General features: G+C 50.8%; 1 protein-coding gene across 1 annotated transcript in view; it reads right to left on the reverse strand.

The window, feature by feature from the left end:
• CACNA1I (calcium voltage-gated channel subunit alpha1 I) overlaps window positions 1-12612 on the reverse strand; it is a gene marked incomplete at both ends in the record, with an annotated part of 94927 nt that overhangs the window by 45092 nt on the left and 37223 nt on the right. Inside the window, one exon of the mRNA XM_080938865.1 lies at window positions 2823-2982. Within this exon, the coding sequence (XP_080794991.1) occupies window positions 2823-2982 (160 nt within the window). The remainder of the gene's footprint in view (window positions 1-2822; window positions 2983-12612) is intronic.

Here is a 12612-nt window from a genome sequence, read left to right on the forward strand (position 1 = left end):
CATGAGGCTAGCAAGTGGCAGAGCCGGAATTTGACCCTGGAGTCTAGACTCCATGGTCCCAGCATGGGACATTGGAAGGCTGTCACAAATGAGCTCCTACCTCAGCCCCACCCCCCTCCATTATCCAGCAAACAGCATTCTTGACCTTTCAGGTTCAGGTCAAAGTTGCATCCACAGACATCCCAGAAGTCCTTTCTTCTCAACCCAGTACCCTAAATCCAAATAAACATTTAGCTCCCTTATCCTCCTAGGGTCAAGACCAAGAGATGGTGGAGGGCAAAGGTTTGTTATGCTATTTCATGCTCTGAGATCCTTATGGGCAGAAAGGAACCTCACTGTGTTCCCTAAGTCTTTCCTCTCTAGACCTCATTCCCTGTCTGTATAGCAACAGCTTGGTCTGAAGTCCCTGAAGAGCCCAGCATGCACCGCTGTGTTCCATCTAGGAAGGATCTTGCTCTACCCAGCCTGTGTGGCTCAGGAGCTTGTTCACAGAGTGGCTGGCCAGGGGCTGGAGGTGTGATTTGAAGCCTCCAGACAACAAGCTGGTGGGGAAAAGAGCCAAGAGGACTAGGGGAATCCCTCCACTGAGTGCCTGTTGTTCCTGTCTAAGGCCAGGCCTGGCTCACCAGATCCCAAACTGAGGTCTGGTCAGAGCCCATCTGTCTAAGCCCCAGGAAAGACCTACTTTTCACTAGTCTTCCTTACCAGCTGCTCTACAGCCTGCTCTGAGCTACGTCTTTTGAGTTGAGGTCTGACCCTGCCTCCCTCTATGGGGGTCACAGACCTGGGATAACCTTGGCCTTGTTCCCTGCCTAAGCATTGAATTTACCAACCTCTTTCTTCCTGAAGTACAATCTAAGTGGAACCGTAAGTCAAGACCCCTGTCCCTGAGGGCATGAGACTCAGAGCTCCAAGTTGCCCAGCCTTGCCAGCTATGTCTCGCTTCTAAAGCTCCCTGGCTCCTCTCACATTTGGAATTCCTCTTCCAGGTGGGCCAGCTACACATTGGCCCAAAGTGGGGCCCAGGCATGACCACAGAACTGTGCACCCATCTGCCCTCATCGCAGCCAAGAAAGGGTTGGAGCCACCTCTCAGAGCCTGGATAGAACAAGGGAGCAGCCAACCAGGAAACAGCACATAAATTCTCCTGCTGCAGAGCCAAGGAGAACCAGTGTTCTTCCCTACCTGCCTCTGTGCAGGATTACCGCTCACTCACTCACTCTCCCATTCATTCATTCATTCATTCATTCAGTCAGTCAGTCAGTCAGTCAGTCAGTCAGTCAGTCAGTCCCTCATTCATTTCTAGTGAACAGGCACCGTTGTAAATCTTGAGAGAAGAGTGAGGAACAATCTTTCCTAGTCTAAGGGAGAACTCACATCCTAGGGTCCCTGAAGGCCAAGTATTTCATTTCTCCAGTGATACTCAAGTTAATAAACGGGATCACTGCAGGAAGATTGACCAACAAGGAAGCATAGCAGATAGTGTGGCTGCTGCTCGGGGAAGAGGCAGCAATCCTCCTGCAGAAGGTGATGTGAGAGCTGAGCCTAGATAATGAGACAGGGCCAGCCACAGAGCCACACAGGACAGAGTGGAGACAGACAAATGTGAGCCCCCAACACCAAGAGTTCACACAAGCTCTCTGAAGGACTTCCCCTCTTCCTGCCCCTGACAACTCAGGACTGCCCTCTGCAGAGCGCTCATGCGAGTGTAAAAGCCCCTCTCTCACAAGCAATGAGTAAGTAGACCAGCCTCTACCCAACCTTCACCTCCTGTTACATCACATTGTCTCTCATGATCCAAACCCTGAAAAGGGAAACTCATCCCAACTCATGCATTTAGAAGAGACACTCAGCCTTGGCCACCCATCAACCCTAGCCATAGTTGCCCTTGCTCAATGAAGAGCAGGCCCTGGGTACATCTGCCAGGTTAAAACAGACATGATCACCCTTCCGTTTCAGTCTCTGTAGGGCCTGGCACACAGTAGCTTGTGGAGCCAGGAAGCTGATGCACCCTTACCTCCGAACACAATGTGTGCATATAGCCTAGGTTGCCATCACCACTCGGGAAGAAAGGATTCTAAAGACAACATTTTGAGAAACTAAACCCATCTTTTAAGCAGCTCTTGACATTCTGCCTGGAGGGGCGCCTGGCTCCCACTCTAGACCCAACAGCAGGATGTGAGCTGATCCTATTATGGTACTCCCACACATCCCTTCTTGGGTTCTAGAACTTTCTCTCCTTCCAATGTCCAAACCTCCCTCTCTCCTCATACCCAGCCTTCCCGAATTGGCTGTTCCTACTTTGCTGGCCCAGTTCTCAGTTAGCAAATGAGTTAGCAAGAGGCAGGTCAGAGGCAGCAGGAACAGAGTGGGTTGGAGATGGGGTAGAAGTGGGGAGTGCTGGCCGGGTTTTTATGCTGACAGAAGCTAGGGTCTTCTGAGATGAGGGAATCTTAACTGAGAAAATGCTTCCCTTGGGTTGATCTATGGGCAAATCTGCAAGCCATTTTCTATTGATGACTGATGTTGGAGAGCCCAGATCACTGTGGAAGGTGCCACCCATGGGCTGGTAGTCCTGGGTTCTATAAGAAAGCAGACTAAGCAAGGCATGAGGAGCAAGCCGGTAAGTAACATCCCTCCATGGCCTCTGCATCAGTTCCTGCTTCCTGACCTGCTTGAGTTCCAGTCCTGACTTCCCTAGTTGATGAAATGCAAGCTGTAAGATGAAATAAACCCTTTCTTTCCCAGGGTGCTTCTGGTCCCAGTGTCTTATCAAAGCAATAAAAAGCCTAATTAAGATGGGCTGGGGAGAGGGGACTCACATGGTGAAGTTCTCCTCCAGGAAGCAGCGGTTCCGCAGTAGGCCTGCCCAGAGCTGCACGCCGATGATGCCGAAGATGAAGAAGACGAAGAAACATAGCAGGAGCACATTTCCCAGCATGGGCAGCGTGTCGAGCAGCAGGTTCACCAGGATCCGCATGCCTGGGAGAGGAAGGGCCGAGGAGGTGGCATCAGAAAAGCAAGAGGAATAGGCCAAGAGACAGGGGTATCTGGAGGAAAGATGGAGTCTCCTACTTCTGGGAGCCTCTCTCCTCCACGTCTGCCCCTATGCCCACAGAGCCAGGTAAATGGCTCTAGGCCCTGTTGCACTTTCATAAGTTGATGGGTGAAGGAGTCCACACTTGGGGAGCCCCCTTTTGCGTGCTCTCCTGAAGATGTGCATTAATAGGCTCTCCTTTGGCCTCCATAGTAACTCCTTGAGGCTCACAATGTCATCTGTTTTGTACGGGCAGTTCAAAGGACTAACGGGAGCTATTTGCTTAGCATCCCGCGGCAGAAGGATGTGACCTTAAACTGTTGCCTGATGCTGAGTCTACCTCTCTTTCTATGGCCAATCCTTTTACCTGTCTGGGTTTGAGTGACCTCAATAGTCCCAGAAGTCAACAGGGCCTAACCTAGAAGATAAGTTTCGTCAACGTTTGCCGAATGACTGACTGTTCATGTACAAGACTGGGAAAGAGGAGAAGATTGGGGAGGGGGAGGGGCGAGCGATGGTGACAGGTAGGGAAAGTTGGTCCTGTTGGACTTTGATTGATCCCAGCATGATGCTGAGGTGGTTATTAATGAGGATAATTATCATGGATTTGCATCACAAACTCAGTGTGGAGTGATTTCCAATCAATAATTAATGTCCACCCCCGTCTTCCCTCCCCACAAAACTAGGTCAGCATCCTCTCAGGAGAAGCAATGGGGCTCCCTGGCAAGCTGCGTCATCCAACTGAGAACATCCAGGGTTAGGACTCAGCACCTCATTGTTTTACATCGCCCCTCCAACAAGGGAACAAGGGGTGTTTACCAGGGGAGGCAAGGAAACAAAACGTGTCCCCACATGATCCTCAAAATGGACCAACTGCAAGCCTTCCTGGGATAGCAATCATTCATTCACATTCACACGCATGCATTCATTCATCCAGCAGTAGATTTTCAGCGCTATGCTGAGAGATTTCCCCTCAGAGCTCACGCCCAGCAGCAGGGTCTGGAGACGGCAGTGCTGAGCAAAAGGACTATTGCGAAGTACACGTTTGTGGGGAGAATGAAGTGGAGCTGGGCCCTACAGGATATCAAGACTCTGCCAGAGGGTCTGAGGGGACATATATCCTGTGAGCATGCATCGCTGCCATGCCGGGCCTGGGGCTGTTGGAGAAGATTCCAGTGACCTGGGTAGGGGAGGTTTGGGAGGATGGATAAGTAACCAAAGGCCTGTGTCATTGTCACAAGCAGATCTCAAAGCAGCCACAGCCCTTGAGTGTCACTGGGCTCTAAAAAGTGCCATCCTAGACTCTACTCGAAGGCAGTGGATGAAGACCAGGCACTGGACCAGACTACCTTGAAGTGGCCAGGCTCCTCTCCATGTGCAGCTCACTAACTAGAGCCTGGCTGTTCCTGGCTGCTCCCAAGGGTGGAGGTTTTGTTGCTCAATTAATTACATTTCCCTTGTTCTCCAGGATATTGAAATTCTGAGCTGCCACCTGCTTTCCCTCAACAGCAGCCCTCTGCCTCTGCTTCCTTCTGCCCAGGGGCCCAGCTCGTCTCTCAGGGTTCCTCTCTAGGGCCTGGGGAGTCCCGGGGCCACAGAGCCAAGGTGTAATTAGGGAAGTAGGAATTTAGCACAAATTGAATTCATCCATGGATGCCCAGGGAATTGGGACCATGTGATTAGGAGTCAGGCAATGCCCCAAAGAGCCTAGCTAAGCCTTCTTTCACACAGTTGATATAGTAAGTAGCTAGTACCCTGGCGCTAAGCACATGAGAATGAGGGGGTAGTATGAGGCAAAAAGCAGAGGGATAGACAGAGCAGTAGAAAGAAATAGAGACAGAGAAGAAGAGACCTTGGGTAAGAAGATGGGAGAGAGGGAAAGAGGGAAGGGTACATGCATGGAAAAAAGAGGCACCTTCAGACTTCTTTTTCTGTGTGCTCTACCTCCTCCTCCAAGCAGCCTTCCTGGGTTCTCACCATACCTGGTCAAAAGTGCCTATCCTCTAGCACAGCTGCCCAGCCACAGCCTCCCTCTCTCTGAGGCTAGGCTTACTCTGGGGGCCTTCAGTGTGGGTCAGGTGGCCTGTGATATCAGTGGCCCCAAGAGCCTAGTTAATGTCCTGATACCCAGCCAAGAAGGGACAGAGGACACGGGATATCAGTACTTAGACCCACCCTAGTGGCAGCCAGCACAAGACCAGATGAAAAGGTCTAGGTTCTAGTCCCAGCTTGGTAGCAAGGCATACCCCTCCCAGGGCCACAGTAGCCTCATGTATCCGCAGACAGTTCCTATTGCACCAAGTATACCACACACTCCCCTTCTTCGTTCTCTTCCTCCTCTTCATCCTCCTCATCCTCTTCCTCCTCCTCTTCTCCTCATCATCTTCCTCCCCTTCCTCCTCCTCCTCCTCCTCCTCTTCAGCTCAGCTCACAGTCCATTCTAAATGTCCCTATCAGGACAGCCCCAGGTTCACTCTTGGGACAGCCCTGGCCTGTGCCACTGTATCCTCTGCAGACCCAGATTCCCGATTCCCTCCTGGCCAGCCCACGCCCAGAAGGGCATCTTGCTCCTTTAGTTCTCCTGTTCTGGAGTCTCCTCTTTTGGTCTCTGGGAATGGGCTGGTGCCTGACTTGTGCCCACTCTCCCTCAGTCACAGTACCTATGACCCTGAAGGACTTCTGTAGGCATCACTACCCTGAATCTAGCTTCTGAACTCAGGCAAGTCTGCATACAAGGCCCATGTTCCCCAGTCCTGCCGGGGCCTGCCCAGAGCAACAGCCTCTCAGGACCCACAGATTACGGAATGAAAGGCTGATGGGTGGACCTGGAGAGACGCCTCACCAGTTAGGAGCACAGGCTGCTCTTCCAGAGCACTGGGTTTTATTCCTAGCACCCACATAGAGGCTCACAATCATCTGTAACTTCGGTTCTGTGGTATCTGATGCCCACTTCTGGCCTTTATAGGCATTTGGCACACACATAGGGCACAGACATATATGCAGGCAAAACATGCATACAAACAAAAGAAACAAAAAGTTAAAGAGAGATTGATAGGTGAATAGACGTTCCCTTCCACCGCTACTAAACAAGTAGCCTGTTACTGCCGTACAGATGTTCTGGGTCCCAGGGACCTATCAGCTTTAAAAACCAAACCAGATAAGGCCAGACGGGGTGACAAATCTTTGTAATTCCTCAACTTAGGGTAGATGAGGAAGAAGGATTGCCTGAGCTACAGGGGAAAACCCTGCCTCAAAAATCAATTAATTAATTAATATAATAAAATTAAATTAGAGAAAAAAAACAAATTTTTCTGACCGTGAAGAACGCATGAGGACAAACCTGATGGGTCTGTAGATCTGTCCATTTGTCTGTGTGTCACTAAATGTGGAGGTGGGTGAACCAGGAAGGGGAGGGAAATGCCAGAGCCAGAGAAACAGAAAAGAGAGTAAAGTGAGCAAAAGAGGTACAGTCATGTCTGCACTAGTGAGCTTCCGGCAGCAGCAACAGCCAGACATAGAGAACAGAGCAGGTCAGGGCAGAGGAGGCCACTGGGAAACAGCTCGCCGGATCCCGTACAAACGCCCAATGAACACCATCGCGGGAGCCCATATATCATATGGAGGACCAGCTCATAGGCTCCGTGACCAGGAAGGCCGTATAAAGGCTGGGATGGGAGCAGAATGGGCTCCCCATCCTGAACCTCACTGTTGAGGTTGCCCCAGCCACTTTAGGCCTACTTCATGGCTCATCAATATTTTGCCACTGGGCATCTGTCCCCGTGTGCCTTGCCTGTCCACACCCACCACTGAGATAAGCTAAAGGACAGTGGTGCCGGGTCCAGGTGACACAGAGTGGTGTGGGGACACAGGGAGGATCCTGGCAATACTGGGAAGGTGGTATTAAGCGATGAGGCATAGATGGGGAGGAAGGAAATCATCAGGGATAGCTTTGGGGTCACAGAACAGCCATTGGTGGAGACAGGAGTCTATCTGACATGTGGAGTTTGGGGTCCCTGATCATCCTTGTAGAGTTGCTTCATTGGAGCTAAGAACTCAGGAGAGAAGGGTCTGACCTAGGGGTGTGATGTGAGTAGCAGGGGTTAGGGAGCGTGTGACGTGAGTAGTGGGGGGGTGACATGAGTAGTGGGGGGATCTAGATGGCATCAAAATTGGTACTGTATGGCAACTGCCAGGCAGGGAGATGAATAGAACCACTCCATCCCAACCCTAAGAGATGGAGATCTCAGAGCAGACCCTCAGCTGCAAGAGATCCTGAGAGGTTCTGTGGTGGCTATGGAGAAGATGTTGAGAGGGAGATTCACTTCCTAGTAGGCCTTTCCTCCCCGGGCCCAAGGTGCTCTGCAGACAGGGGCTGTCAACCCAGATTAGCTCAACCACTCTGCCAGGCCAACTCAAGCAGAAATCATGGGACATGTGCCAGCCTCAGCTGGGACACAACCCACTTGCCGAGGACAGGAGGGACAGCAGAGAAAGAGGCGTGTCACGGCTGTGGCCTGGCCCCCAAGGCTGCATGCTTTCTGATCTGACCAGGTTGGTGGAGGGCACTGAGCAGCCAGGAGAGAAAAGTGCTGAATGCAAGGAGAAACCGTCTGCTGCCCTGTTGTTGCCAAGCCAACTAATCAGAGGCACAACAGGGGCCAGGGAGGCCGGGCCAGGCAGCAGACGGTCGGACTGCCAGGGTCACAGTTGCTGGCACCAGCCCAGCCTGGAAGGGGCCTGCAGGTTGAAGACAGACATCAAGTCCCAGAGTACCCTATCTCCTTCATCCCACACGAGGCCTTGAGTCCCTCTACCAGAGTAGTGTGTACCTATACCCTGGGGACACTCTGACCTACAGTGTCCCAAGCAATGCTCATTCTCCCAAGGTGCTGTCACCCTCCCTGTGAGGTCTCCTCAAAGCATCTGCGGTGCCTTAGCCCTGACCCCTGGACCCTGGCCCACCACCTGCGGCTCAAGCATCAGCTGATGATGAGGGGCTACGGATGAATCTTTGCTTTGACCTGTGCCTGGCTCTGGGGTCGAGGACCCAGGCAATGCTATTTCAGATGGAGAACAATCAAGAAGCCAATACAGCCTTCCTTCTCCTCACTGAGTCCTGTCCAGCAGTCTTCCAGATCTATAGAACATTTGACCTGAACTGGCTGCCCCAGCCCCACCCTGGCATGTCCCACAATCCCTTTGGGTTCCCAGAAGACATCTGGCCAGATGTTCTCCACCCTACTCTTCAGAGAAGACTTCAGTTCTTGTCAATAGAGTCCTGCAGGCTGCAGGGTCTATTTACCCCCAAGAGGAGACAACCCCAGTGGGGACCAAGGACAGGCAGCCCTGGGACTCCAGATATGCCAGGGAACTGTCCACTCAAAGTATTCCTTTGATTCAAGTTCAGGTGCCACACACTCTCAAAGAAAACAAAATGTCCACATCAGCTCTGACCCACAATTTTCTCTTTCTCCCAGACCCTGTTCCAAATAAAACTTCCTAAGTCCTTCCAGGAAAGACCCCTGGGTCTTCCTGTCCCTTCTCAACACAGCTGGCCTGACAGTGATTCATTTGGGTTTCTATCTCGATAGGAAGGGCCAAACTAGACCTGGGTACCAGGGCAGGTACCTTCCCGAACTTTCCACTGCCCCCCACCTCAGTCAGCAGAGAGCTTAGCACCCCAGTTTCCAATTTTAAAATGGATGTCACATAATCCTAACATCCCATAGTTAGAAGATGGAGTGACATAGCCCTGTGAGACTGTGAAGGAACTGGCCAAAGTGCTTGACAGACTCCAGCCATTTATCCCCAAACCCCAGATATGAACTACTCGCTCCCACCATGTTCCTTTGTTGTCAGATCCTCCAACAAGGGACTAGAGTTAACTCTAGCAATCTCCATCCTGTCTCGTGGTCAAAATGATGTGATGCTCATGAAGGTGGATGATGGGTAGTAACACAAGCAGTCAGGAACAAGGAGTGGTGGATGATGGGTAGTAAAGCAGTCAGGAACAGAGTGGTGGATGATGGGTAGTAAAGCAGTCAGGAACAGGGAATGGTGGATGATGGGTAGTAAAGCAGTCAGGAACAGGGAATGGTGGATGATGGGTAGTAAAGCAGTCAGGAACAGGGAATGGTGGATGATGGGTAGTAAAGCAGTCAGGAACAGGGAATGGTGGATGATGGGTAGTAAAGCAGTCAGGAACAGGGAATGGTGGATGATGGGTAGTAAAGTAGTCAGGAACAGAGTGGTGGATGATGGGTAGTAAAGCAGTCAGGAACAGAGTGGTGGATGATGGGTAGTAAAGCATTCAGGGACAGGGAGTGGTGGATGATGGGTAGTAAAGCAGCCAGGAACAGGGGGTGGTGAGAGGGGAGTCTTCACCCCTCCCAACGTGCATTCCTTGCACTGCCACACCAGCTTTAGGATATACTCGTAGGATGCTCTGTCCTGCGGGAATACCCGCCCACACCCTGAGCCCTCTGAGTCCTTGATGGACTCTCTTCTAAAACCAGCCCCTACAAAGATGTCCCCAAGTCCCCACATCTTCAACCCAGAAGCTGCTCTTTACTGCTTGCACCTGACCTTCTGCATGAAGTTCTTCGTGCACACCGTATAATTGCAGCCACAGGACAGGATGGAGATTGGCAGCATCAACTCCACTTTTTAGTTGAGGGACTCAAAGACAGGGGGGAGGGGGTTCTGGGATCCCAGAACAGGAGAGCTGATTTAGAACCTTGGGCTGACAGTGCAGTAGACAGAGCTCCCTGCTACAATGTAACACTGCCCCCACCCCATCCATGAGTATCTTGAAGCATCTTCTCTATTATCTACAGACAGCTCAAACCAACCTAGGGTTCATTGTGAGAAGATAGGTTGTGACAGAGATGGTGACTCTAAGCCCAGGCACAGCTCAGCCCCCTGGAGGTTGCTTAGAGTCCTCTAAGCAGACACCCTTGGAGTGCAATGGCTAGGTGCCGCATGGGCTAGCTCCATGCTCCCTAGTGAATGCCGGAGGGATTCACATTTCTAACCGGAGGAGAAAGCAACTTCAGTCCATTTACTTTGAAAGGACTCAGCCAACAGGGCTCAGGGAAACATGGGGGTGGGGCTATAGACAGAGGCAGGCCCAGAAGGGGACACAGCCTTGCGGATAGTCCATCCCAATCATGCCAAGGCCCAAAGAGGAGCAGTGAGTAATAATAGGTTGAACAGTAAAGAACCAGAATCTAAACCCTGCCTCTCTTCTCAACCTTCTTCCTTTCCTCCGTCTCTTTCCTTTATCCACCAAAGGTTGGGACAAAGAACGAAGTTGCGGGGGTGGGCTGAATAGACATATTTTGAAATTTTCTGTAACAACAACGCTGACTGCTGGGACCCGTTCCTATACTATACGAAGCTGAGAACCATAGAGCGAATTCAGCTTCTCTTCTTCTCTGTGCCAGGAGGGAAACTGAGGCCCAGGTTGCAACCAAGTGGAGAACAAGACTTGCACTCTCTGACCCCTAGTAGGGTCTTTCTGGATGATCAAGTAAAGACTCTATCCTACACTGCATTTTTCAAGGTTCAGGTAACCTTGCCTCCTTGATTTCCCAATTAATCACTGATAATTTGACTGTTCGGTGCTGGCTCTCTAGCTTGCCATCTAGTGGGCAAACGGAGATCTGCAGGCTACTGCTGAACACATTCCAAGGCAGACTCCTAGTGGAACACAGGACCACCAGGAGGAACAAAAGAGCCTCTCCTGAGGAATGAGGAGCTGAGGTGCTGGACTTCCGGGATCTCCATTTTCTAACTGTCCTGTACTCTTGGGGTTTAGTTACTAAAGAAGGTAAGTTTAAGCTGGGAGGTGGTGAGGTGTGCCTTCGATCCCAGCACTTGGGAAGCAGAGGTAGGTAGATCTGAGTTTGAGACCAGCCTGGTCTACAGATGAGGCAATAAGAGATGGGTCCCCGCTCTGTGCAGTCAGTGCTGAGCCTCTCTCAGGCCTGAGCTTGTTCAGGAAAACCTCCTCCTTCTCTCTGCCCTGCCCAGCCTTGGCCATTGTTTCCCTGAGATACCAGAACAGCTTCAGTGACCAGCTCACCCCAACACTCCTGACACAACCATGTCTGAAACGCTGTCCTGTCGACCTCTCCAGTCACTCTAGACTCAACCCCACTCTCTGATATTCATCTGGCCCCTGAAGCAGCCTGTTTCTGAGATTCCCCAATAGTTAGAGGCTGGTGACTTCTAGACTTTTGTTTCAGCCATGCCCCCACTCCCCTTTGCTTCACTGGTCCTTCCCTTTGCAGATAATCCCCAGGTTTCCAGGGTCTCAGCTCAGATGCCCTCCCCCAACCCTGCATTCTGAGCTTTTTTGGACCTAAGGTACCGCTCTCTGTGCCTTAGCATTTCTGTGGTTCTGCACGTAAAGATGGATCAATGTGTTTATTGAGCATGTGGGTCTCACACATGTTTGAGGGCTTCTTTGGCTGAAATCCACTGTGTGTTGGGCTGAGGATATGTCTCAGTGGATAAAGTGCTTGTCTTACAAGCATGAGGGGCTGAGTTCCAATCACCAGGATCTAAGTAATGGTCAGGTTACCCTAGGGGCCTGCCTGTAATTCCAGCCCTTGGAAGGCAGAAACAGAGCTAACTGGCTAGCCTCAGTAGCTGCAACACTGAGCTCTGGGTTTGGTTGAGAAACTGTGCCTCAAAGAATAGAAAGTAATCAAGGAAAATGTTTGATATCAACCTCAGGCCTCCATGCAACCGGGAATATATCCAAACACACACACATACACACATGCAAATGCACATACACACATCCACATGAAAGAAAATAAAGAAAGAACATTTCCTGGCCTTCCCAAATAGATCTGAAAGTCCCAAGCCTATGTCCCTACCTCTTCCCACTCCTAACATAGGACGGTGGAGGAGGGATCCTACATCTGCTACTCTCTAGCAGTGTGTCCTCAAGGAGGGAACCATGGCTTTGAGGTTTTTTTCTTCAACCACCCAAATAAGAATAGTCCAGATCCTTCCCTGGGTAAATGTAAGGCTCAAACATCAAGGAAACACAGTCTGGGAAATGCTGAGCAAACTTCAGGACTTGTGGATTCAAGGCAACCTCTCAGTATAAGGTAGATATGAGATACACAGACAGGTCTACAGGTGGGTAGGTGAGGAGATGGATAGGTGGATGGATAACTAGGTGGACAGGTGGGAATGTGGGGTAAATGGGTATATGGGTGATGGATGGATGGATGGATGGATGGATGGATGGATGGGTGGATGGATGGATGGATGGAAGGACGGACGGATGGATGAGTAGATAGATGGGAGGATGAATCGATGGATGGAAGGACAGGTGGGTAGATGATTGTGTGGATAAACATGAGAATAAGAATACATGTAGACAGGTAAGTGAATGAGTAATAGACCCACAAACATGTGAGTGGGTAGGTGTTGGGATGTGCTGTACAAAGATCATCTTTGTATTATTCAATTTTTAATTCTGTACCGGCAGAGAGCTGAGTACTGTCCAGATTTTGGTATTGTTACCCTTATGGTTCATCACCTGCCTCAGTAAA

Source organism: Micromys minutus (assembly GCF_963924665.1).
Source record: "Micromys minutus genome assembly, chromosome: 27".
Taxonomy (NCBI): Eukaryota; Metazoa; Chordata; class Mammalia; order Rodentia; family Muridae; genus Micromys; species Micromys minutus.